Genomic DNA, 23,076 nt, shown 5'->3' on the forward strand with positions numbered 1-23,076 from the left:
CCGGGGCAGGGCCAATTTTGACCCAAGGGCCATAATTTGAACAAACTTTGTAGAGGTCCACTAGACGATGAACCATGCCAAATATCTAAGCTCTAGGCCAAGTATGTTCAGAGGAGAAGATTTTTTAAGGTTTTCACTATAAACATATAGAGAAAACCCATGACCCCTCGGGGCAGCGCCAATTTTGACCCAAAGGCCAAAATTTGAACAAACTTTGTAGAGGTCCACTAGACGATGAATCATGCCAAATATCTAAGCTCTAGTCCAAGTAAGTTAAGAGGAGAAGATTTTTGAAGTTTTAACTATAAACATATCAAGTATACCCATGACCCCCGGGGCGGGGCCAATTTTGACCCCAAGGCCATAATTTGAACAATCTTTGTAAAGGTCCACTAGACAATGAATCATGCCAAATATCTAAGCTCTAGTCCAAGTAAGTTCAGAGGAGAAGATTTTTGAAGTTTTAACTATAAACTTATAGAGAATACCCATGACCCCCCGGGGCTGGGCCAATTTTGACCCCAGGGCCATAATTTGAACACTGTAGAGGTCCACTAGACGATGAATCATGCCAAATATCTAAGCTCTAGGCCAAGTAAGTTCAGAGGAGAAGATTTTTGAAGTTTTCACTATAAACATATAGAGAAAACCCATGACCCCCCGGGACGGGGCCAACTTTGACCCCAGGGCCATAATTTGAACAAACTTTGTAGAGGTCCACTAGACGATGAACCATGCCAAATATCTAAGCTCTAGGCCAAGTAAGTTCAGAGGAGAAGATTTTTTAAGGTTTTCACTATAAACATATAGAGAAAACCCATGACCCCCCGGGTCGGGGCCAATTTTGACCCCAGGGCCATAATTTGAACAAACTTTGTAGAGGTCCACTAGACGATGAACCATGCCAAATATCTAAGCTCTAGGCCAAGTAAGTTCAGAGGAGAAGATTTTTTAAGTTTTCACTATAAACATATAGAGAAAACCCATGACCCCCCAAGGGGGCGGGGCCAATTTTGACCCCAGGGCCATAATTTGAACAAACTTTGAAGAGGTCCACCAGACGATGAATCATGCCAAATATCTAAGCTCTAGGCCAAGTAAGTTCAGAAAAGAAGATTTTTTAAGTTTTCACTATAAACATATAGAGAAAACCCATGACCCCCGGGACGTGGCCAATTTTGACCCCAGGGCCATAATTTGAACAATCTTGGTAGAGGACCATTTGGTGATCCTACCTACCATATATCAACGGCCTAAGCCTTGTGGTTTGGGAGAAGAAGATTTTTAAAGTTTTTCCTTTTGGTTGCCATGGCAACCAGAGTTCTGTATGGAATTGAATTCTTTGAACAACTTTGATAGAAGACAACCCAAGGAACCTATGAAGTTTTATTAATATTGGCCTAGCGGTTAAGGAGGAGATGTCTTTTAAGTAAATTGTTGACGGACGACGCACACCGCACGACGGACAAAAGGCGATCACAAAAGCTCACCATGTCACAAAGTGACAGGTGAGCTAAAAAGGCAATTTCATAAAAAAAAATCTAAAAAGATATTATTATAAATTGGAAATAAAATTTAGTAGAATTACGTATGGTTATGTAAATCAATAATAAATCTAAAAAATATTTATATAATGTGATTGTAAGTCTTAATAAGAACAATTAATATCTGCCATAAATAGAATGATACAAGAAAATCCAAATAGACATTATTTAAGAGTCGGTAGTTGCACTTGCAAAATGATAATCATATTTATCAGATATATGAAACAGCTGAAAGTTCTCAAACATAGACATTTATGTTCAAATATCACCGGTAAATAAAAATAATTGACCTAGTGACCTAGTTTTTGACCTGGGTTGACCCAATATGGAACTCGGTAAATAAAAATAATTGCCCTAGTGACCTAGTTTTTGACCTGGGTTGACCCAATATGGAACTTGACCTAGCTTATGTTAAGATGATCATTCTGACCAAGTTTCATTAAGATAAGGCTAAAATTGTGACCCCTATTTTGTTCACAAGGTTTTTCTAATAATTGACCTAGTGACCTAGTTATTGACTGCGTATGACCCAATATCGAACTTGACCCAGATTTTATAGAGATGATCATTCTGACCAAGTTGCATTAAGATTAGCCTAAAATTGTGACCTCTATTGTGTTCACAAGGTTTTTCTACTAATTGACCTAGTGACCTAGTTATTGACCGCGGATGACCCAATATCGAACTTGACCTAAATTTTATAGAGATGATCATTCTGACCAAGTTGCATTGAGATTAGGCTAAAATTGTGACCTCTAATGTGTTCACAAGGTATTTCTACTAATTGACCTACTGACCTAGTTTTTGACCCCAGATGACCCAATATCGAACTTGACCTAGATTTCATAAAGATGATCAGTCTGACCAAGTTTCATAAAGATTAGGTCAAAATTGTGACCTCTGTTGTGTTCACAAGGTTTTTCTAATAATTGACCTAGTGACCTAGTTATTGACTGCGGATGACCCAATATCGAACTTGATCTAGATTTTATAGAGATGATTATTCTGACCAACTTGCATTGAGATTAGGCTAAAATTGTGACCTCTATTGTGTTCACAAGGTTTTTGTACTAATTGACCTAGTGACCTAGTTGTTGACCGCGGATGACCCAATATCGAACTTGACCTACATTTTATAGAGATGATCATTCTGACCAAGTTGCATTGAGATTAGGCTAAAATTGTGACCTCTATTGTGTTCACAAGGTTTTTCTACTAATTGACCTAGTGACCTAGTTTTTGACCTGGGTTGACCCAATATGGAACTTGACCTAGCTTATGTTAAGATGATCATTCTGACCAAGTTGCATTGAGATTAGGCTAAAATTGTGACCCCTATTTTGTTCACAAGGTTTTTCTAATAATTGACCTAGTGACCTAGTTATTGACTGCGTATGACCCAATATCGAACTTGACCCAGATTTTATAGAGATGATCATTCTGACCAAGTTGCATTAAGATTAGCCTAAAATTGTGACCTCTATTGTGTTCACAAGGTTTTTGTACTAATTGACCTAGTGACCTAGTTATTGACCGCGGATGACCCAATATCAAACTTGACCTAGATTTTATAGAGATGATCATTCTGACCAAGTTGCATTGAGATTAGGCTAAAATTGTGACCTCTATTGTGTTCACAAGGTTTTTGTACTAATTGACCTAGTGACCTAGTTATTGACCGTGAATGACCCAATATCAAACTTGACCTACATTTTACAGCGATGATCATTCTGACCAATTTGCATTGAGATTAGGCTAAAATTGTGACCTCTATTGTGTTCACAAGGTTTTTCTACTAATTGACCTAGTGACCTAGTTATTGACCGCGGATGACCCAATATCGAACTTGACCTAGATTTTATAGAGATGATCATTCTGACCAAGTTGCATTGAGATTAGGCTAAAATTGTGACCTCTAATGTGTTCACAAGGTATTTCTACTAATTGACCTACTGACCTAGTTTTTGACCCCAGATGACCCAATATCGAATTTGGCCTAGATTTCATAGAGATGATCAGTCTGACCAAGTTTCATAAAGATTAGGTCAAAATTGTGACCTCTGTTGTGTTCACAAGGTTTTTCTAATAATTGACCTAGTGACCTAGTTATTGACTGCGGATTACCCAATATCGAACTTGACCTAGATTTTATAGAGATGATTATTCTGACCAACTTGCATTGAGATTAGGCTAAAATTGTGACCTCTATTGTGTTCACAAGGTTTTTGTACTAATTGACCTAGTGACCTAGTTATTGACCGCAGATGACCCAATATCGAACTTGACCTACATTTTATAGAGATGATCATTCTGACCAAGTTGCATTGAGATTAGGCTAAAATTGTGACCTCTATTGTGTTCACAAGGTTTTTCTACTAATTGACCTAGTGACCTAGTTTTTGACCTGGGTTGACCCAATATGGAACTTGACCTAGCTTATGTTAAGATGATCATTCTGACCAAGTTGCATTGAGATTAGGCTAAAATTGTGACCCCTATTTTGTTCACAAGGTTTTTCTAATAATTGACCTAGTGACCTAGTTATTGACTGCGTATGACCCAATATCGAACTTGACCCAGATTTTATAGAGATGATCATTCTGACCAAGTTGCATTAAGATTAGCCTAAAATTGTGACCTCTATTGTGTTCACAAGGTTTTTGTACTAATTGACCTAGTGACCTAGTTATTGACCGCGGATGACCCAATATCAAACTTGACCTAGATTTTATAGAGATGATCATTCTGACCAAGTTGCATTGAGATTAGGCTAAAATTGTGACCTCTATTGTGTTCACAAGGTTTTTGTACTAATTGACATAGTGACCTAGTTATTGACCGTGAATGACCCAATATCAAACTTGACCTACATTTTACAGCGATGATCATTCTGACCAATTTGCATTGAGATTAGGCTAAAATTGTGACCTCTATTGTGTTCACAAGGTTTTTCTACTAATTGACCTAGTGACCTAGTTATTGACCGCGGATGACCCAATATCGAACTTGACCTAGATTTTATAGAGATGATCATTCTGACCAAGTTGCATTGAGATTAGGCTAAAATTGTGACCTCTAATGTGTTCACAAGGTATTTCTACTAATTGACCTACTGACCTAGTTTTTGACCCCAGATGACCCAATATCGAACTTGACCTAGATTTCATAGAGATGATCAGTCTGACCAAGTTTCATAAAGATTAGGTCAAAATTGTGACCTCTGTTGTGTTCACAAGGTTTTTCTAATAATTGACCTAGTGACCTAGTTATTGACTGCGGATGACCCAATATCGAACTTGACCTAGATTTTATAGAGATGATTATTCTGACCAAGTTGCATTGAGATTAGGCTAAAATTGTGACCTCTATTGTGTTCACAAGGTTTTTGTACTAATTGACCTAGTGACCTAGTTATTGACCGCAGATGACCCAATATCGAACTTGACCTACATTTTATAGAGATGATCATTCTGACCAAGTTGCATTGAGATTAGGCTAAAATTGTGACCTCTATTGTGTTCACAAGGTTTTTCTACTAATTGACCTAGTGACCTAATTATTGACCGCGGATGACCCAATATCGAACTTGACCTAGATTTTATAGAGATGACCATTCTGACCAAGTTGCATTGAGATTAGGCTAAAATTGTGACCTCTATTGTGTTCACAAGGTTTTTCTACTAATTGACCTAGTGACCTAGTTTTTGACCCCAGATGACCCAATATCGAACTTGACCTAGATTTTATAGAGATGATCAGTCTGACCAAGTTTCATAAAGATTAGGTCAAAATTGTGACCTCTATTGTGTTCACAAGCAATTGTGAACGGACGGACGGACGGACGACGGACGAAGAGTGATCACAAAAGCTCACCTTGTCACTACGTGACAGGTGAGCTAAAAAACCATAAGTGTTTACTTTTTTATAAAAGGGACGCTACTCACAAAAACTCGATGTGAGTCAGCAATTTAACTGGATTGAGATATAACGGCAACGGAAATCGGGAAAGGAGGTAAATATCAATTAATCGTTCGATATTTTACAAAACATTTTGTTGTATGTTACTGTTTTAAAAAATTGATAAATGAATGTGCATAACGCAGAGTAGCATTATTGTCACTATCAAATCTTTTCAAATGTGCGAAGGTGTGAAAAAATCCCGCTGTCTGTCATTAAAAAAACATCAATAGAACAAACTATTGTGATGGTAATACCTTATGGTTGTTTGTTCGCACTTTACCCGATGTGCCTTCCGCTGGCAAGGCTAATTACTGACACTTAATTATGCCGACATGCTTTAATCCGCACAGCGACAAGCCTTATCAAAACAATCATCAGTTTTGACAATACACAGTTTTGTTGCGATTGCAACGGTTGCAACGGTTGACTGTCATTCAGAAGGCATGTCGAGACTATTGCAACGGTTGCAACGGTTGACTGTCAGTCGGGACTATTACGGCATTTGTATAAGTCTTATAATATGCGTAAATGTTCTCAAAATGTCAAGACATATATCATTGTTGTGTACGTACGCTAAATTACCAAAATACGACAATAATTATCCAAATATATATGTTATAAATACTTGACCAACCTCAATTATTCGGCTCCGATTTTGACATTTTTCCGCTGCGTCCTATCTTATATATTAAGGGTTTTTACCCGTTTTCTCAACTATTTTTTTGCCTGCGTCCTATCTATGCTAGCGTCCTATACATGATATAATACGGTATGTTGTTTTTGATGAAACAGTTCATCTTGAGAGGCCTTTTAAAACACCAGATGAAAAGTACAAGTACTTCAAAAAATTGCAACTTTCAGTCCCTGTAGACTTGATTAAGTTCTGTCCAGGTGGATCTCTTGAAGCAACTGTTTGTATCCGACAGGTAACGCCAAACAGAAGTGAGCCTCAGATTTTGACAGATGGGACACGCTTTCTTCAGAATGTAAGACCAGTGTTAGGAGAGATCCATACTAGACTTCAGCGAATGTCTTTTAAGTCGAAGATTGCTAATATTGCCACGATTTCACCAGCAATATCAGACTTCATATATACACATTTAACATTAGATAAGTCTGCTGCTGAAAACCCTGTTACTTGAGAGAGACTTAAGACTTATTTTCTCAGGACAGACTGGTTTGGTAAAAGATCTAAGAGAACTAAATCCAGGAAGACCAAACAATAAGTTTGACTCATTCTTCAATGTACTATCTGGTATAGTGGAAGAGGTGACATCAGCTGATGATCGTCGACATGGGGAAGCACATATGTCACAGTTCATATCTCTTGACGAAATGATCCAGCAAGCCAAGTCTCAGTGCCCAGAAGGAACTGCAGTCCCTTCTAAGAGTTTGGTTCGTCTGCAGTTCGCGCCAAAAAATCCGTTCACCAAAATTGCAACAACCTTTACGTCAAAACTAAATGTTCAATATAAAATTCAGAAGCGTCAGCTGAGGGTGGCACACCCTGATGAACATTTCTGTAATGCACAGTTTAGATACATGAAAGAATGTGCCATTGAGAACAAAGAAAAAGTGAAACTTCTGTTTTGTGACGATAAAGCCAAAGTACCGTTTGGCAATCCTGGAGCATTGCTATCTACAGGGGTCAGAGGAAAAAAGACTATTGTGCCAGTCACATCAACTCTTAGCGCGCTTGATCATGACATGCAAAGTTCAGGATCTTTGACACCTTCTGTTTACCTGGACTGTCAGATACCAGATTCACCAGTGTCCTCCTTTGTTCGTGGCCAGGTAACTGTGATTGTTAATGATTCTGTTTTCAAGGCATCCTCACCAATGCGCCATGCAGCAGCTATAGTGAAACTTCTGACAATGAATGAACAAGTACCACCTCTTCTGTTTAAATTTACTGATGGTGGGTGTGATCAAAGAAATACACTGGAAAGTGTTAAATGTGCCAGTGTTTGCATATTTAAAGAGCTAAACTTGGACATGATAGTGCTAGGTAGATGTGCACCAAATCACAGCTATGTGAATCCTGCAGAAAGGGTAATGTCAATTCTTAATTTGGGGCTACAAAATGTTGCATTGGAGAGAAAGCCTTGTGAGGATGAAAATATTGAAAAACTACTGGGTCAGTGTAACAGCATGGCTGACATCAGAGAAAAATCTGCGAAAAATCCTGGCTTAAAGCAATCATGGGAAGCAGCAGTGGAAGAGCTCACAACAACACTAGGATGTAGATTTTCTCGGCTGAAGTTGAAGGACAAACCTTTCAATGTATTAAACCCGGTCACAGAAGAGGAAATTGACATTCTTCAACGACACTTACGTCAACTGTTTCCAGACCTAGACCTGTCAAAAGTGAACAAAGCCACAACATCTAAATCAGAGGCATACAAAGCCTGGATGAGTCAGCACGCTAGATCGAGAAACTATACATTCCAGTTGAGAAAATGCTCAGACAGTTCATGCTGTCTCCCATCAACCATTCCCAGAGATGAGCTTTTGTGGTTGCCAGATCCAGTATTAGATGAAGAAGGTTACCACTACAAACCTTATTCTGATGTAAAAGGTAAACTTTTTATACATTTAAATGGAGCTACAGTAAATTCTTTTTTGTAATGTTGTTTTAAATATCACTCAACAGTATTTCAGTTATCTCGGAAACTTAGTACCCTGGCAGTCACTTCAGCCAAGCTGAGGGGATAGATTGTGTAAGCAAGCAAGGGATCTGCACCAGTACCATTTTTAATGACTTTGGTATGTCCCTGCCAGGGATCGAACTCTAGACCTCTCACATTCAAAATGGACACTCTACTACTGAGCCATTGAGGTGGGCTTAAGAATATATTCTAGCTTGATCTTCATGAAATTTGGTGAAAGTGTTTGTGCAGAGATATTTGGGTGTCATTGAGCGATATATACTGGGCCGTCATGGCCTTCTTGTATATTTTTCAGGAGCTGAGACAAATGATGACAATAGACCATCCCTGATTGCTAAGCAACAGAAGCAACAACACAAGCCATCTACGCAACAGCCTGTTCAACATGATGAGACGGAGGACAGAGATCCAGAAATGCCAACAAATGAACCAAGTTTATGTTCTGTTCAGAATGCACGTGCTGTAGTCAGTTGTTCTGAATGTCGTAAACCAAGAGTTATCTACTCAAAACACAAACTGTCTGAAAGGCAAAAGATGTCTCTGGTACTGTAAATTAGTGAATACATCTACAGCTGTGGTGCACCAATTTTGCCGCCATCTTCATCAATATTTAAAACATGCATGTGCAGAAACAATCTATCGTGCTTAACTCCAATCGAAACTCCCTATTATGGAAGTGAATTAGGTCGGAAAGACTTGTGCAGTTTCTGTGGTATTGAAGAGAGTTTTGTAGACCAGGAACTTAAAAAACAATACAAAACAGTTTTACCATGTTGTGAACAGTGTAGAAATGCTGGAAAAACACCAGTTGTAATGAGACCATTTGGAAAAAGCAAACTGAATTAAAGCTTGTAACAATTGTTAGGCCACCGCTATATAGATCTTGGATCTACACTGGATCTACACTGTTCTGTTTCAGATTCATTAGATTATTTCTGACCTGGCATTGAAGAAGCAAACAGTGAAGTTCCAGATCAGACAACATAGATGTTAACTTCTGTTTTTTTTTCATTGATATTTCATGTTTATATAGTCTAAGGCATATGGTTCGATTCCGTTCAAGATTGTACTGTATTGCTTAATTCTTGATTTTATAGTTTGTGATTTCATTTTTACATGAAATAATTCTAAGGCTTGGTATAGTCCCTATGTTTTATAGGAGTTTATATGCTCTCTGTTTTCATTGCCGCCCATGTACTCATTCAAAAACAAAACATTTTGCCACAGGTGTAACTGAACTTTAGCTTGGGAATTTCGTTGCATCTGGCAACCTTGCCATTGTTTAACTATTTGTTCAACATATGTCTCTGGTCTCTTTTTTACTTAAATTTGCAAAATGTTGTTAAATATATTAAATTCCATTGATTTGTTATGAATTTCATGTTTTGAATTATAAATATAAAAACACCATTTTCACTTTGTAGTCTTCTGTGAGAACTTGAAGTGGTATAGTATTACTATATTCTGTCATATCACAGCAGGTCATACCATTCCATGAACATTTTTTGAGAAAAATGTTGATTTTTCTCAGCATAAAGTGAAGTAGCCAGCTTGTGGATGTGTAATTAGAACTGGCATGTGTTCACAAAACATTTATGGATCTCAATTGAGTTTGAGTATGAAATTTTGATATCAGTGTTACCAAACCTCAGGTTTAAACTCCAAATAAGTCAGATAACCAGTACCTAATTATCACTTTCAAATAGTTAGTGTCTTAAATTTAGTACTAAACATATTTTTGAGATTTAAATAAGAAATTAAGTTTCATACTCTTAATTCAGTTGAGAATGGAAACGCTTTGTGAACACGGGTCAGGTGTACTTCGGAGATCATTGAAGTGACAAAAACAGCTTCTAACAATGTTTGGAATTTTAATATTCTATCAAATATAAGAATAGCATTATAGCACAAATGTGAAATTGGTAAATATGAAAAATTGACAAGTCTGAGGCACTCTTTTTCGACATCTGTCATACAGACAAACATGTTCAACAATACATGCATTTATATTCTAGAAAATGTATATCTATACATTATAATTAATACACATTATACAGTTCTTAATAAATGAATGGACTTGTATTTACATTTTATGCTTTAGTACCTTTTAAAATTGTCTCATACGCAGTTAATATGGTTGTTTTTGAATAAAAGTCAGCCGCCTTCTATTCTAGATCACCCCCCCCCCCAAAAAAAAAAAAAAAAAAAATGCCTACCTACCTACCCTCTTTTTTTTGGGAAGGAGACCGGAAACGAACCTATTTTTTTTTTTGGCCCTAGAAGAAAAGGAAGGCAGCTAATCCTGTATTTCAGGATACTGCTTACAGCCGCTGACTATAAGCGTTGGCTGTCATTGATACTTCATTCCCCCCTGGATCCCATATCCTGCTTTCTGCTGTTGTCGGAGAAGCCTGAGTATCAGGCTCAGTTTAAACGGCTACTTCAGAGACAGCTATTTGCGGAGAACCCCCTTGGTCCACCAGCTTGCCACTATTGTCACAGACATGGTGTTGTTGCTCTGTAATGTATTGAGCACTCGCTGATCCCCTGTGCACAATCTCACTCTGTATCGTTGAGCCCTCCGGCCACGAGATACTATGTGCCCATGGTGTACTACCCAATGTGGCTGTAGCCCACACTCCCTGACAGACGCTCCCGGATGCTGGGTTCTCGAAGGCGCGACCTTCCCCAACCTCAGCCTTCTGCACTGCCACCGGAACTACATCTACCTTCCGGGAAAATGAACCACATTGGTTGTCAGCCCTCACACAATAATTACAACCACCGCAAGGAAGATCTTCAACTGCACCTCCAGCTACATATGAATTGCAGTGACCAGGATGTGACTTCTTTCCTGATCGGCACTTCAAGACCATGTTGAACTGAGCCAATTCCTCAATCCAACAAGCTAAATGATCCTGCGGTTCTTTGTAATTCAACAACCAAGTCAAACTTGAGTGGTCGGTCCGGACCTTAAAAGGTCTACCGAGCAAATAATGTCTATACTGCAGAGTAAATCTTACAACTGCTAACAGCTCTTTTCTCGTAGTGCAGTAGTTCTGCTCTTCTTCCGTTAGGATGTAACTGCCATAGGCAATGACATGTTCTGTACCATTCTGAATTTGCAAGAGCTTCGCACTGACAACATTGTCCGACACGTCGCAATTCAGAACAAACTCGCATACCGGTTTTGCTAATGCTGATATGGATTTCAACAAACAAACCTTGACAGGAGGTGCAAGTACTGTACCATCAGCTGGCAGAGTACCTGGTGTCAAACAAGGAGAAGGTGTTTCAAACGCCTTGTTCTTCTGACTGTATGTCATTTGTGGTCTCATTTAATGAAACAATGACTGCAGACGGGGCGTCTGGTAGTGAATTGGATGGTACGGTCTCATTAGAAACAAGTTTGCTACATACCTCGTTTCGCCCTTCTGGGTTTGAGCCGGAGTATTCTTGGGTCAAGGATTGGCTCCCTATCCTGACCCTTTTGCGTTTAAAACAAACGCCTTAAAGTCCTTCTTGTGGGGACATTCAGCGATCAAGTGCAACTTACTATCACAAATGTAACAGCCATACGTACCTCGCGGACGGTTGAAACGCTGCTGTCTGCTACGCGGTTGAGTGGGCCTAGCTTCTCCAAGCCGCTTCACCTCTTCTCGCAGACTCTGTAGTTCTCTCTTGAGAACGCTCATGTCTAACGCAGGTCCAGAAGGATTCTGAACGGCGTAAACATTTGCTATATCCTCGTCATAATCTACTACTGTATGAATAGATTTACTCTTACTCATAGCACTCATGGAATGCTGAAACAACCTTATGTTGTTCATGGACTCTTCGATGGTTGTATACTTACGCATGAAGGTGCTATGACCAGCTTCTCGATCTTGCAGGCCTTGACAGAAGCGGTCTATCGCCTGCTGGTTTGTGAAGGTCTCCGGCAGTGACCGGAAAGCTTCAGCCGCTATCTCTTGTACCCTATCTGCCCAGTCTTCCATACACTCACCTTTTTCCTGGGAAGCGTCAGCAAACTTGGCTTGCGCAGAGGCGGGAAACTCTGAGCCGAACCGCTCCTTAAGTTTGCTCAATAAAGAACGGTAAGGCATTTGTGGACTGCTTTGAAGCAATCGAGCACATTTGTCGAGTGCCTTCCCTGACAAACAATGTAATAAGCAGAGTTTACAATCATCTGTACTCCAGCCAAATGACTGCGCACACTGCTGAAACTTCATTTCAAATGAATGCCAGCTCGATTTACCATCATATACCAGAGATTTAGGTATATCCTTCAATGCATGACTACCCTTGCGCACAGAGTGGCCATGAGGGGACGCCTGTACTACCTCTTGGGGGTATTCCGCATGTTTTTGCGAAATATGGTCCTTATCAGGTAAGGAGGAGTGTAACTTGACTTGCTCACTCTTTATCATTGGGGCTTGTCTAGTGTCGGACTCATCAGTAGATGAATCAAGACGGTGAAGGGACAGGAGTTTGGAGTGAGGTAACCGACTGCTTTTATGCATCCGTACCTTTTTCTGTCGGGTACTGTAAGAGCGAGGGATACCAGACGCTGACTGGACATCCTCGTCACTGTCACTTTCTCGCAGTCTACCCAGGTCCAACATTTGTTGAACGGGGTACTGGGGTTTCAGCTGTTGTGGTGTTGGCATATAGTGGTGGGCCATTGGAACAGGGGCATTTGTCTGATTGTAAACACTGGGGCGTGGCAATACATGATCAGATTTATAGTGCTGTGGGACACTAGGTAGCATTGATGTAAGTTGATCAATGCGGTCATTCAACTGCTTTTGTGCAAAGGCAACCAAAGTCTCAAACCCGTCAACCTCTGTCTCAATCCTTGAAACAAGAGGGGTGGTATGGGATGTTTGTACACCTAGAGGAGGTGGGCAGGTGTTGCCGACCAAGTCTCTGTTTGGGGTGAAATCCAACTCTTGCATGACAGTGTCAGGCAGTTTATGCCGAAGCATTGTCTGCAAACTTTCTGGTGTGAGATTGCCATAATGCTCACGCAAATCCACAATAGTAGATGCTAACCTTGGGCCAATATTTGGAATTGTCTGCAAGTCTTCAACAGACAAGAAGTTTACAAGCACTTTATTACTGGCCATGCTTACAAATCAAATGCTCCTGAGTAGAAGATTAACTTGATTGTACAGCCACCGACCTTGTTTGTCTTCTGTCCGGCTACTCTTCCCGTCCGAAAAGTGGCTAAGGACGCTGAAAAGGCCTCAAAAAACAAACAAAAGCAAACGAAGGGGCCGGGTTAGTGGCAGTCCATGAAGACTACGACGTAGAATCAGATAATCAACTGGTTAGACCAGAAGAAAATTAACAACGGCCAAAAATTGACGAAAAAATGTGGCTTCAAACGCGGGAAAATTCTCGTGGAAAATTTGCCAACAAAAGTTGCAGAATTTCAGCAACAATTGCACTGGAACGGCTTAATAAAACACCGCTGCCATCATTAAAGTATTCCCTATTATTACGTAGACCAAACCTAGCTTACCATTAACTTTAGGGAAAGCACACGTGAGGTCTTTTATTAAGCAGTATATCAAAGTACGTCTTGCTTCTTCTACAGCTGATCTCGAACTCCCCGAGATGTGCTCACAGACCAGTGACGTCAGCACTTCATGTGTCAACAGGTCAAAGAGTGCACTCGCACTACAATAGGCATCGAAAAGGCTTTTAAAGCTTGTAAAATTACCTTTGCCGACAGGATATATCCCTGTCAGTCAGTAGTATGTTCTGTAATTTCAATCGAACGATCTATTCGTTTGTTGATAATAACTTATTTGAAGACAAAACTTCCCGCATCATCATTTCCAACGAAAACAACACAAGTACGGGTAATTTTGGACTCTCTCACCGTTTAACCCACGGAAACTGCCGAACACCTGAATTTGCTGTCGAGAGTGGTCTCCCGTATATAGTAATTTGCGCTAGAATTTGACATTTTTATTGGTTCCCTGTAATGTTATAATGCACTTACCAGAATAAAATTTTCGTTGTACTGCAAATTTACATATTTATTACTGCCGTGTGTGTTGGTTTAATTTTTTTCAGGGAAACTGTTCTGTAAAAAAGAACCAAATGGCTGCAAACATGAATAATGTAAATTCCAAAAGGCAGTAACAATCAAGTTAAGAAATACGAAAGATCCACAAGGAAGTTAATTGCTCGTTACATTCAGTAGGCGCGAAGAAAAACATAGAATGCAGTTATGAATAGTATAAATAAACATTTCAATATTGCAGTAAGCAAACAAAAAGGTTGAACGCACTTGTCAATATCATGCAAGAAGGAATGATATTCATGAAAGGATTGTTTCCTTAACAATAAGAAGCAAGAAAGATGAATTGCTTGTACATCAAACGTAAGAAACTAAAATGCAGTTGTCATGTTGCAGAACGCATTTATAAGCAAGTTAATAACATCACAATGTCATTTAGCAGTATGAATGTCCTGGCGGATATTCCCTTCCATAGCTATAGACATGTATACATATGTGAGACAAGCCTACACTGTTTCAAATATAATGAATATGTATTTCAAACAAGGAAATGTAAATGTAACATATATAGTAATTGGGCTATACTGATTCAAGTAAGATGCACCTAAATTACAAACCAAGAACTTTGGATTAAACAAGATAATACATGTATTAAATAGATGATATATGATCTTGCTTTAAACATGTACAGTATATGTGAAGCAAGCCTTTTATACTGAGCTAAATATTACAAACAAGGAAATGTGAATACAACATGTATATGGGAAACAAGCTGTTCTTATATACCTATTGTGTACTTATATTACAGACTAGGGGATTATAAGTATCTTCCATGGCCGAGAGTGTAAGAGGTTCATTCCGACCCGAGCGTAGGGTGTTTTGCGGAAACGAGGTGTACCGAGTTTCCGCAAAACACCCTGCGCAAGGGTCGGAATGAACCTATCTTACACGAGCGGCTATGGAAGATGCTTTTTCTCCCACCTCAGTTAAACAAAATAAAGTAAAAATGTATTTTTTTTCGCTGGAACTCTTTTGTGCTTATATATATATATAGAGAGAGAGAGGATATTTGTTTATTTCAGTGTAAGATTGTATTTCATTTAACGAGTGTCATAAAAAAACATATTTTCACGAGTGGTGATTTTATGACCACGAGTGAAATTAAATACCATCTTACACAGAAATAAACAAATTTTCTGCTTCTTTTATGCTTATTTTCGGAGTTTTATTTGTTTTTTTTATTTATTTCTGAATTACCCCCTTTTTTGAAAAGGGTGGGCTTTACGCCGCTACCCGTGGGGCGCCCCTCATGCATAATTATTGCTGTCAACTTTTCTACTTTCGGTTTGCTGAGAAATAGTTCTCTTCTATTCATTCTTATAGCTTAATATTCGCTCGTTTTTTATTGCAAAGCTTTTTGAACAGTAAACAATGAAGTATTATTAGTGCATATATGTTCCAAAAAATAATGAAAACACTTTTTATTTAAAAGTGGGCATGAATTCAAAACCAAATTACTACGCCGCTATTTAAAGAATGAAAATTTGGAAGGTCAAATGTGTTAGCATTTAACAAATGTGGATACTCATTGGATTTTAACCATTTTTCTTAGTTTAAGACTGCATGTACGCGTGTTTTTATAGTAAGTTTATATTCAGTCATCTTACTGTCAGAGACCAGTCTGTTTCGATTTAAAATGTTTGTTTTCCAGATAAAGAGTAAATGCCACGCTAGTTTGTTGACACATTTTGAGGTGTGGGTGGGGTAAAAAAATATCGGATCTATCTGTAAATTGTGTGAATTCTCCAGGAAGCTCATTTTACGTACTACAACGGTTAACAGTTCAAAATACATTTGAACTAGGATATAAAATTTTATTTATGTTCGAACAGTTATTTTTGTCTGTAATTTGTTTGGTATGAAAGCAAATGTTCGAACATTCAGCTTCAAAGATCAGTAAAATGTTTGATAAACGGGATAACCGGTAATAAACGGTAAGTTGTTAATTTCCAATTATATATTTATTTAAATTTATAAAATATTTCATTCTTTTTTAACATTTTTTGACATAATTTACTGAAGTCCAATGTTCTGTTTTGATCAATGCAAGTACATGTAACAACAAAGGAATTTAAAAGTTGTTCTGAAAGTTGATATTTTCACTCCTTATTTTGCAGTGAAAATATCAAATTGATATTTTCACTGTTGTTATTTCACTGTTAAACCCACATATTTCATCGTAAAGCATGAAATAAATAGAGGATATTTGTTTATTTCAGTGTAAGATCGTATTTTATTTCACGAGTGTCATAGAAAAACATATTTTCACGAGTGGCGAAGCCACGAGTGAAAATGTAGTTTTTTTATGATCACGAGTGAAATTGAATACGATCTTACACTGAAATAAACAAATTTTCTGTTTCTTTTATGCTTATTTTCGGAGTTTTATGTTTTTTTTATTTATTTCTGAATTACCCCCTTTTTTGAAAAGGGTGGGCTTTATGCCGCTACCCGTGGGGCGCCCCTCATGCATAATTATAGCTGTCAACTTTTCTACTTTCGGTTTGCTGAGAAATAGTTCGCTGCTATTCATTTTTATAGCTTAATATTCGCTCGTTTTTTTATTACAAAGCTTTATGAACAGTAAAAAATGAAGTATTATTCGTGCACAAATGTTCCAAAAAATAATGAAAACACTATTTTAACCAAATTACTACGCCGCTATTTATGGAATGGAAATTTGGAAGGTCAAATGTGTTAGGAAAACAAATGTGGATACTCATTGGATTTTAACCATTCTTCTTAGTTTAAGACTGCATATACGCGTGTTTTTATAGTAAGTTAATATTCAGTCATCTTACAGACCAGTCTGTATCGCTTTAAAATGTTTGTTTTCCAGAAGAGTAAATGCCACACTAGTTTGTTGACACATTTTGAGATGTGGGTGGGGTAAAAAATATCGGATCTATCTGTAAATTGTTGTGTGAATTCTCCAGGAAGCTCATTTTACGTACTACAACGGTTAACAGTTCAAAATACATTTGAACGATGCTATAAAATTTTATTCATGTTCGAACAGTTGTTTTTGTCTGTAATTTGTTTGGAATGAAAGCAAATGTTCGAACATTCAGCTTCAAAGATCAGTAAAATGTTTGATAAACGGGAAAACCGGTAATAACGGTAAGTTGTTAATTTCCAATTATATATTTATTTAAATTTATAAAATATTTCTTTATTTTTTTAAACATTTTTTGACATAATTTACTGAAGTCCAGTGTTCTGTTTTGACCAAGGCAAGTACATGTAACAACAAAGGATTTTAAAAGTAGTTCTGAAAATTGATATTTTCACTCCTTATTTTGCAGTGAAAATATCAAATTGATATTTTCACTGTTGTTATTTCACTGTTAAAACGCCATATTTCATCGTAAAGCATGAAAGAAATATATATATATATATATATATATATATATATATATATATATATATATATATATATATATATATATATATATATATATATATATATATATATACATAGTGTCAAGTTGTCAAGACCTTCCATATCAATATTCATGGGGATAAATGATCGATTGATAATCTCCAGCAACCAATTGTATAAAAGTGATTAATTCTTTGGTTTGGCCAAGTTAACCAGATGTGTAAATATACCAAAATATAACCCGTGAATAAATACACCAATAAAACAATGAAAACTTCGGGGACAAGCCCAATAGACAACTCTCTTAAAAGGCACAATCCAAATGCCCAAATGACACTAAACTAGAGGCAAAAATATATCAAGTTTATTATAGTATCCGGTCGTTGAGTTCTTGGAAACAATTAATTAGTTGATATATGGTTATTATTTTGCGTTATTCGTCATTGTTTTAAATTCATAAGTGCTCTGATAAGGCTTATATATTTAAATTTAGTAATTATTGATAAAGGATGGGACAAGTGTGACGTAATGGCCATGCTAACTAGTTTAAGTAGACTCGAGTTCTAATAATTTTTTGTTTTACTAACCGTTCCAAGACGATAATCCTATCGTTTGCCGGTAAAGCAATGTTGACGAGGCAACGGTTTGTTTGTAGTTTTTGTATTTGTGTATATGGTGTAAGTTTGTTTTTGGTGTTTGTATTTGTGTACGTGAAGTTCAGATCTCTGTGCCAATAGTTCATTGTCATTTGGGCTCTTGCCTTGTGCCCGTAAACAAGGTTGTTTTTTACTACTGGGTTTGTCGCTGTGTTTTTTATTGTATTATTATACAATTGGCTGCAGGGGATGTAATTAAACTGCAAACCAAGTCGTCTTATATTACGCTCATTTAGCAGCAGAAGGGAAGTTGTCGACAGATATGGCCCAAGGTCGAAGGTATTCCAGACATTAACACATTGACAGGGGGTTTACCACCGGGCACGATAATTTCCGCTCACAAACTTTATCATATTATATTGCTGCCCGCCGACCCATCCGGGACAAACATCGATAAAGGACGGTATTCAAAAGTGTACCTAATCGGTTTTGGGATGGGTTTCTGGATATACGAGTAACGGATCCATACATTGAATAAACTTACTGATGAATTACATTTGAATTGGCTCAAGTTGCATATTGAAAACCACACAGGGTCATGAGTCAACGTACATTCATTTCTGGTATAAATTGATATTCATGGTCAGATTCACTCTCGTTTAGGATTTAACCTTAATAGTTAGCTGAAAAGTGGTGTGTTGCCGTAAAAGTTTACGTTTAATATGGAAACGTATTGATTTAAATGAAATTTAATCGAACAACAGTAGCTATCGTCTTGATAATATTGTAACAGGTAATGCCGGCAACTTAATTCATGCGAACTATTCGTAATTATTGGTGAATAATGGTATATGTGTCATAAAGGCGGTGCGTGCTAAATATACTAAATTTTACAAAAAGTATCCAATGATATGATTCTAAACACTGTTTACACTAATAACTTCCCTGGTGCCAGCGTATTCTATGGTACTCCGCCACCGGCGCCACATTAGAATGATGATGAAAGTGTCTGTTTTCTGTTCAAATTCATATTACAATGAGATATGTGACACTAGCAGCAATATTTTACATCTTAAGAACTACAGTAAACACTGTGATTTTGGTCAAAGTGCTTAAACACTGTTCCCTTTTTACACTTTAACAACTGCAGTCACAATTTCGGACAGGTTTTACTGAATATTCTAAGAAACTGGAAATCCAAAACATTAATAAAGATCCTGTTTAAAGGCAAGGTGCTGATAGCTAACATACACTGAACGAAAGACACAACGTACGAAAATTACACTCATACCAATAGTGCATTAAAATATATTTATCAATAAGTGTTGGGGTCACCTACTTTTAACGGTCAGCGAAACCACACAAGTCTTGATTCTCTTTGCTCACGCTGAAACATTTCTATGACATTTGACCTGTAGACAACTTCCACTAAACGAGCGGTCGCTGTACTTAATCGTGGCATTGCCATTGGATGTCTCCTTTCACGCATGATCGAAGATTATACTGGCATGTACTGTTAGTGTGTTGTACCCAGTTGAGTTCAGAGTTGATGATGCATCCAAAGTACTTGGCAGCGTAAAAATATTCCTATTGCCCATGGTTGTTTTCACTCTGTAAGTTTATCTCGATGGTTGTATAGCAGTCTGCAGTTAGAGATTAAGTAGACGATTAAAAAAAGTAAACAGCAAAAAAGCTTACAGGAGCTTGAATGGTGTTCAAATATGGCATGTTTGTTGTTAAGAAATAGCGATAGCATACAGACAGAACTTTAAGCAACGCCTGATTTGACTTAAACGGTGTTTGGAGAATGACCTTCTGTACAACATATAATAACCGGTATGGTTGATTGCCTTACTTAAGGTAAGTCATAAAGGCATTCGTTAACTCCCAACATCTGGGTCTTACATGTTCACTGTATGGGAAGCCAACTTGAAGGATATAGTAGATGTCAATTGTTGGACTACCCTCTCTTCATAATGTGGCTGGTGACTGAGTTAATGGTAATGTTAATATATTTATTATGATAAATCTTTGAAATCTAAAATGAAACATAAAATCGACTTCACATTAACTTAATAAGCATATTGAAAAAAAGTCATAGTTATAGACATGATTGCTTTTTAATTCCTCTACAGGTGAAAACGAAGGTTGGAGAGTTTCGTTAGCACAAGCCTCTCATCTCAGCCATCTTCAACCACAGCCTGCGTGAACGTCATTGAGAGCAGATATCCAAGATGGTCGGCTACACCCCCATGAACTTACAGCAAGGTAATTGACTTTGGCCTATTGTTTGCAGTCACGTTTGTACACTGGGGTGATTGATGCCTTTTTCAACTTTCTGTTCATGAATAAGCCACATATTTAATGAGAAATAAATACATGGCGGTATTGTTTCATAACAGAATAACATGTTAAGACTTTAACCTTATACGATGTCATGTAATATTAAAAGAGTTTCGATGTATATTGATGTGACGTGTATCTGCACTTGATATTAATAGTGGAATATGGGCAGGCCCAACCGTACTCCCTTGATCAGGCGAAATGTAACACATGTCAATTTTTAGAAGACGAGTATCAATTCGTTCTAGAATGTAGTATAAAGTCTGTTATAAGATGCACATATTTACCCCTATTTTATAGACGTAGACCAAACATGCAAAGGTGTATTCTATTAGATATATCTGATAAAGATAAATGTATTGTGTGGCTATTTTCAGTTATTCATGTATTAGTTTTGGATTTTGTAAATTCAGTTGCTTACGAATGAATATTTAATTAATAATGTGTATTCGCTATTTATTATTATGTTTTTGTCAATTGTTTAATTTTTTATTATATAATTATGTATTGCAAGTATTGGAAACACCTAATTAATTTGTTTATTTATTTGTCCACATGGGCCATCCTTCTGATTGTTTTGTAAAGGAACCTTGAAGTTTAAATCTTGTTATTTCAGAACTCCAGGTTTCATTTCGTCTGATCCTGCTGCTTTATGGGGGTTAAGGTTTTCAAGGAGCATTTATAATTCCTTTTCTAATGATGGCGACTTCATCTGTGACTGTGAATATTTTTGAGCCGTTAACATATAGCTGCCAGTACTTTGGAGATGTCTTTCGCATGTAACAATACTATACGTAGTAATGTTAAATCTACACACGTGTTTAGTGTTAATATAAATCCATGCATATCACTCTTACTATATGTGGGCCCCGTTTCATTAACGACTTAAGGTCATTACTTACAGAATCTTAAATCTACAGGTACATCACGGATTGCAACAAAGGGATTTTATTCCTTGCTTTCACCCTCATTTCAACTATTATGCTTGAAAAAGTTCAATTAAAAACAAATTCTAAAAAGGAGAGAAAGATAACGAAAATATTACACTAACGGAATAACACCTGGCAACAAGGATCTCTATTGAAATGGGCTCCAGGAAGACAAATCAGGGATTAATCAGGAAACTTGAGCAGCTAGGTTTGTACAATGTGAACATTTTAACTTCAAAAACTGTGTTTATATACCATTGTATAAATATAACTCATATGCTATTTTATCTATTTCATTTATGCAGGCGTAACTCTGTCCCGAAATTGAGACCAGATGGACACACGATACAGGAAATTATCAAATTCGGCTCTGAACGTACTATCGGGCCATTCGTGAGGGCATCTAAAGCCATCGTATGACCGCTGATGGTGTTTCTCAAGCTCCGGAAATTCGTGGGCGGTTGCAAAATCTTAAGCTTGCCAAAACTATTCCGGAGACTTTGCGAAGGTTCACTTTAGACACCGTGTTTAGATATTCCAAGCATTGCTTAGACAGTCATGTCATTGATTGGTGGTCTTATTGTGTTGAACACTGTGCTTCGATGTGATATGCATTGCTTAGTGCTCTGATTTAGTGGAACACTGTGTTTCTATATGCTATGCATTTCTTAGTGCTCTGATTGTGTGGAACACTGTGTTTAGATATTCAAAGGCATTATTTATGGCTTTAATTGTATTGAACAGTGTATTTAGATATTCTATGCTTTGCTTATGGCTCTGATTGTGTTGAACACTGTGTTTAGATGTATCCAAAAGCCTTGCTTATGGCTCTGAATTTGTTTAACACTGTGTTTAGGTATTCTATGCATTGCATATTGATCTGATTGTGATAAGCATTGTGTTAAGATATTCTATGCATTGCTTATAGCTGTGATTGTGATGAACACTGTATATAGATATTCAATGACATTGCTTAGTGATCTGATATTGTTAAACAGTTGTCAGATTACTCGTCGCCACTGAGTCTTATTATTGTTGTTTTTGTTGTTGTTTTTGTTGTTGTTCTTTTTCTAGTTTTTTCTTTGCTATAGATAAGATATTGAAACGGATTTTGCTATATAAATAGAATTTATGCCGCAGTAATTATCATTCGATTATATTATATAAATTTATGACTTGACAATATGTTAATTATGTATACCGCATTAGAAGTGTTGTTTGGTAATAGTAATAATACCATCACTTTTTGGTTACATGTTTAATTGACGAAGGCCGATAAAGAGTGCTGTGAAAATGTACAACATGAGATACAATACGTGTAATGTGGTTTATTTTATGATTAAAGGGAAGCTATGCAATTCAACTCACCGGCTTTTATAATTAAACAAATACAGGCATTCAAAGTTTACGATTGATTAAGATGTTTTCAAGCTTTAATTTAAAACTGGTTTAAATTTAAACTAAAACATCATTCCAGTGTTTAATCATTAAGATAAATAAACCTGCGTTAGTTGATGATGAACTCGGGCTGAAAAAAAACTATGTTTGAGCCCCTGTAG

The 23,076-nt window shown here is 37.2% G+C and overlaps 2 protein-coding genes across 2 annotated transcripts; one reads left to right on the forward strand and one right to left on the reverse strand.

Annotated features, from left to right (window-relative positions):
• Positions 1–6,154: 6,154 nt before the first annotated feature.
• Positions 6,155–10,009, forward strand: LOC128240590 (uncharacterized). The gene is made up of 2 exons (XM_052957289.1): positions 6,155–8,082; positions 8,469–10,009. Exons 1-2 carry the CDS (start codon positions 6,813–6,815, stop codon positions 8,723–8,725), a joined length of 1,527 nt encoding a protein of 508 aa, XP_052813249.1. The 5' UTR covers positions 6,155–6,812; the 3' UTR covers positions 8,726–10,009.
• Positions 10,010–11,248: 1,239 nt separating this feature from the next.
• LOC128241194 (uncharacterized) lies at positions 11,249–13,302 on the reverse strand. Its single transcript, XM_052958153.1, has one exon. The coding sequence runs from the start codon at positions 13,300–13,302 to the stop codon at positions 11,650–11,652; it is 1,653 nt and encodes a 550-aa protein (XP_052814113.1). The 3' UTR covers positions 11,249–11,649.
• Positions 13,303–23,076: the final 9,774 nt, after the last annotated feature.

This window comes from Mya arenaria, chromosome 7 (assembly GCF_026914265.1).
Source record: "Mya arenaria isolate MELC-2E11 chromosome 7, ASM2691426v1".
NCBI lineage: Eukaryota > Metazoa > Mollusca > Bivalvia > Myida > Myidae > Mya > Mya arenaria.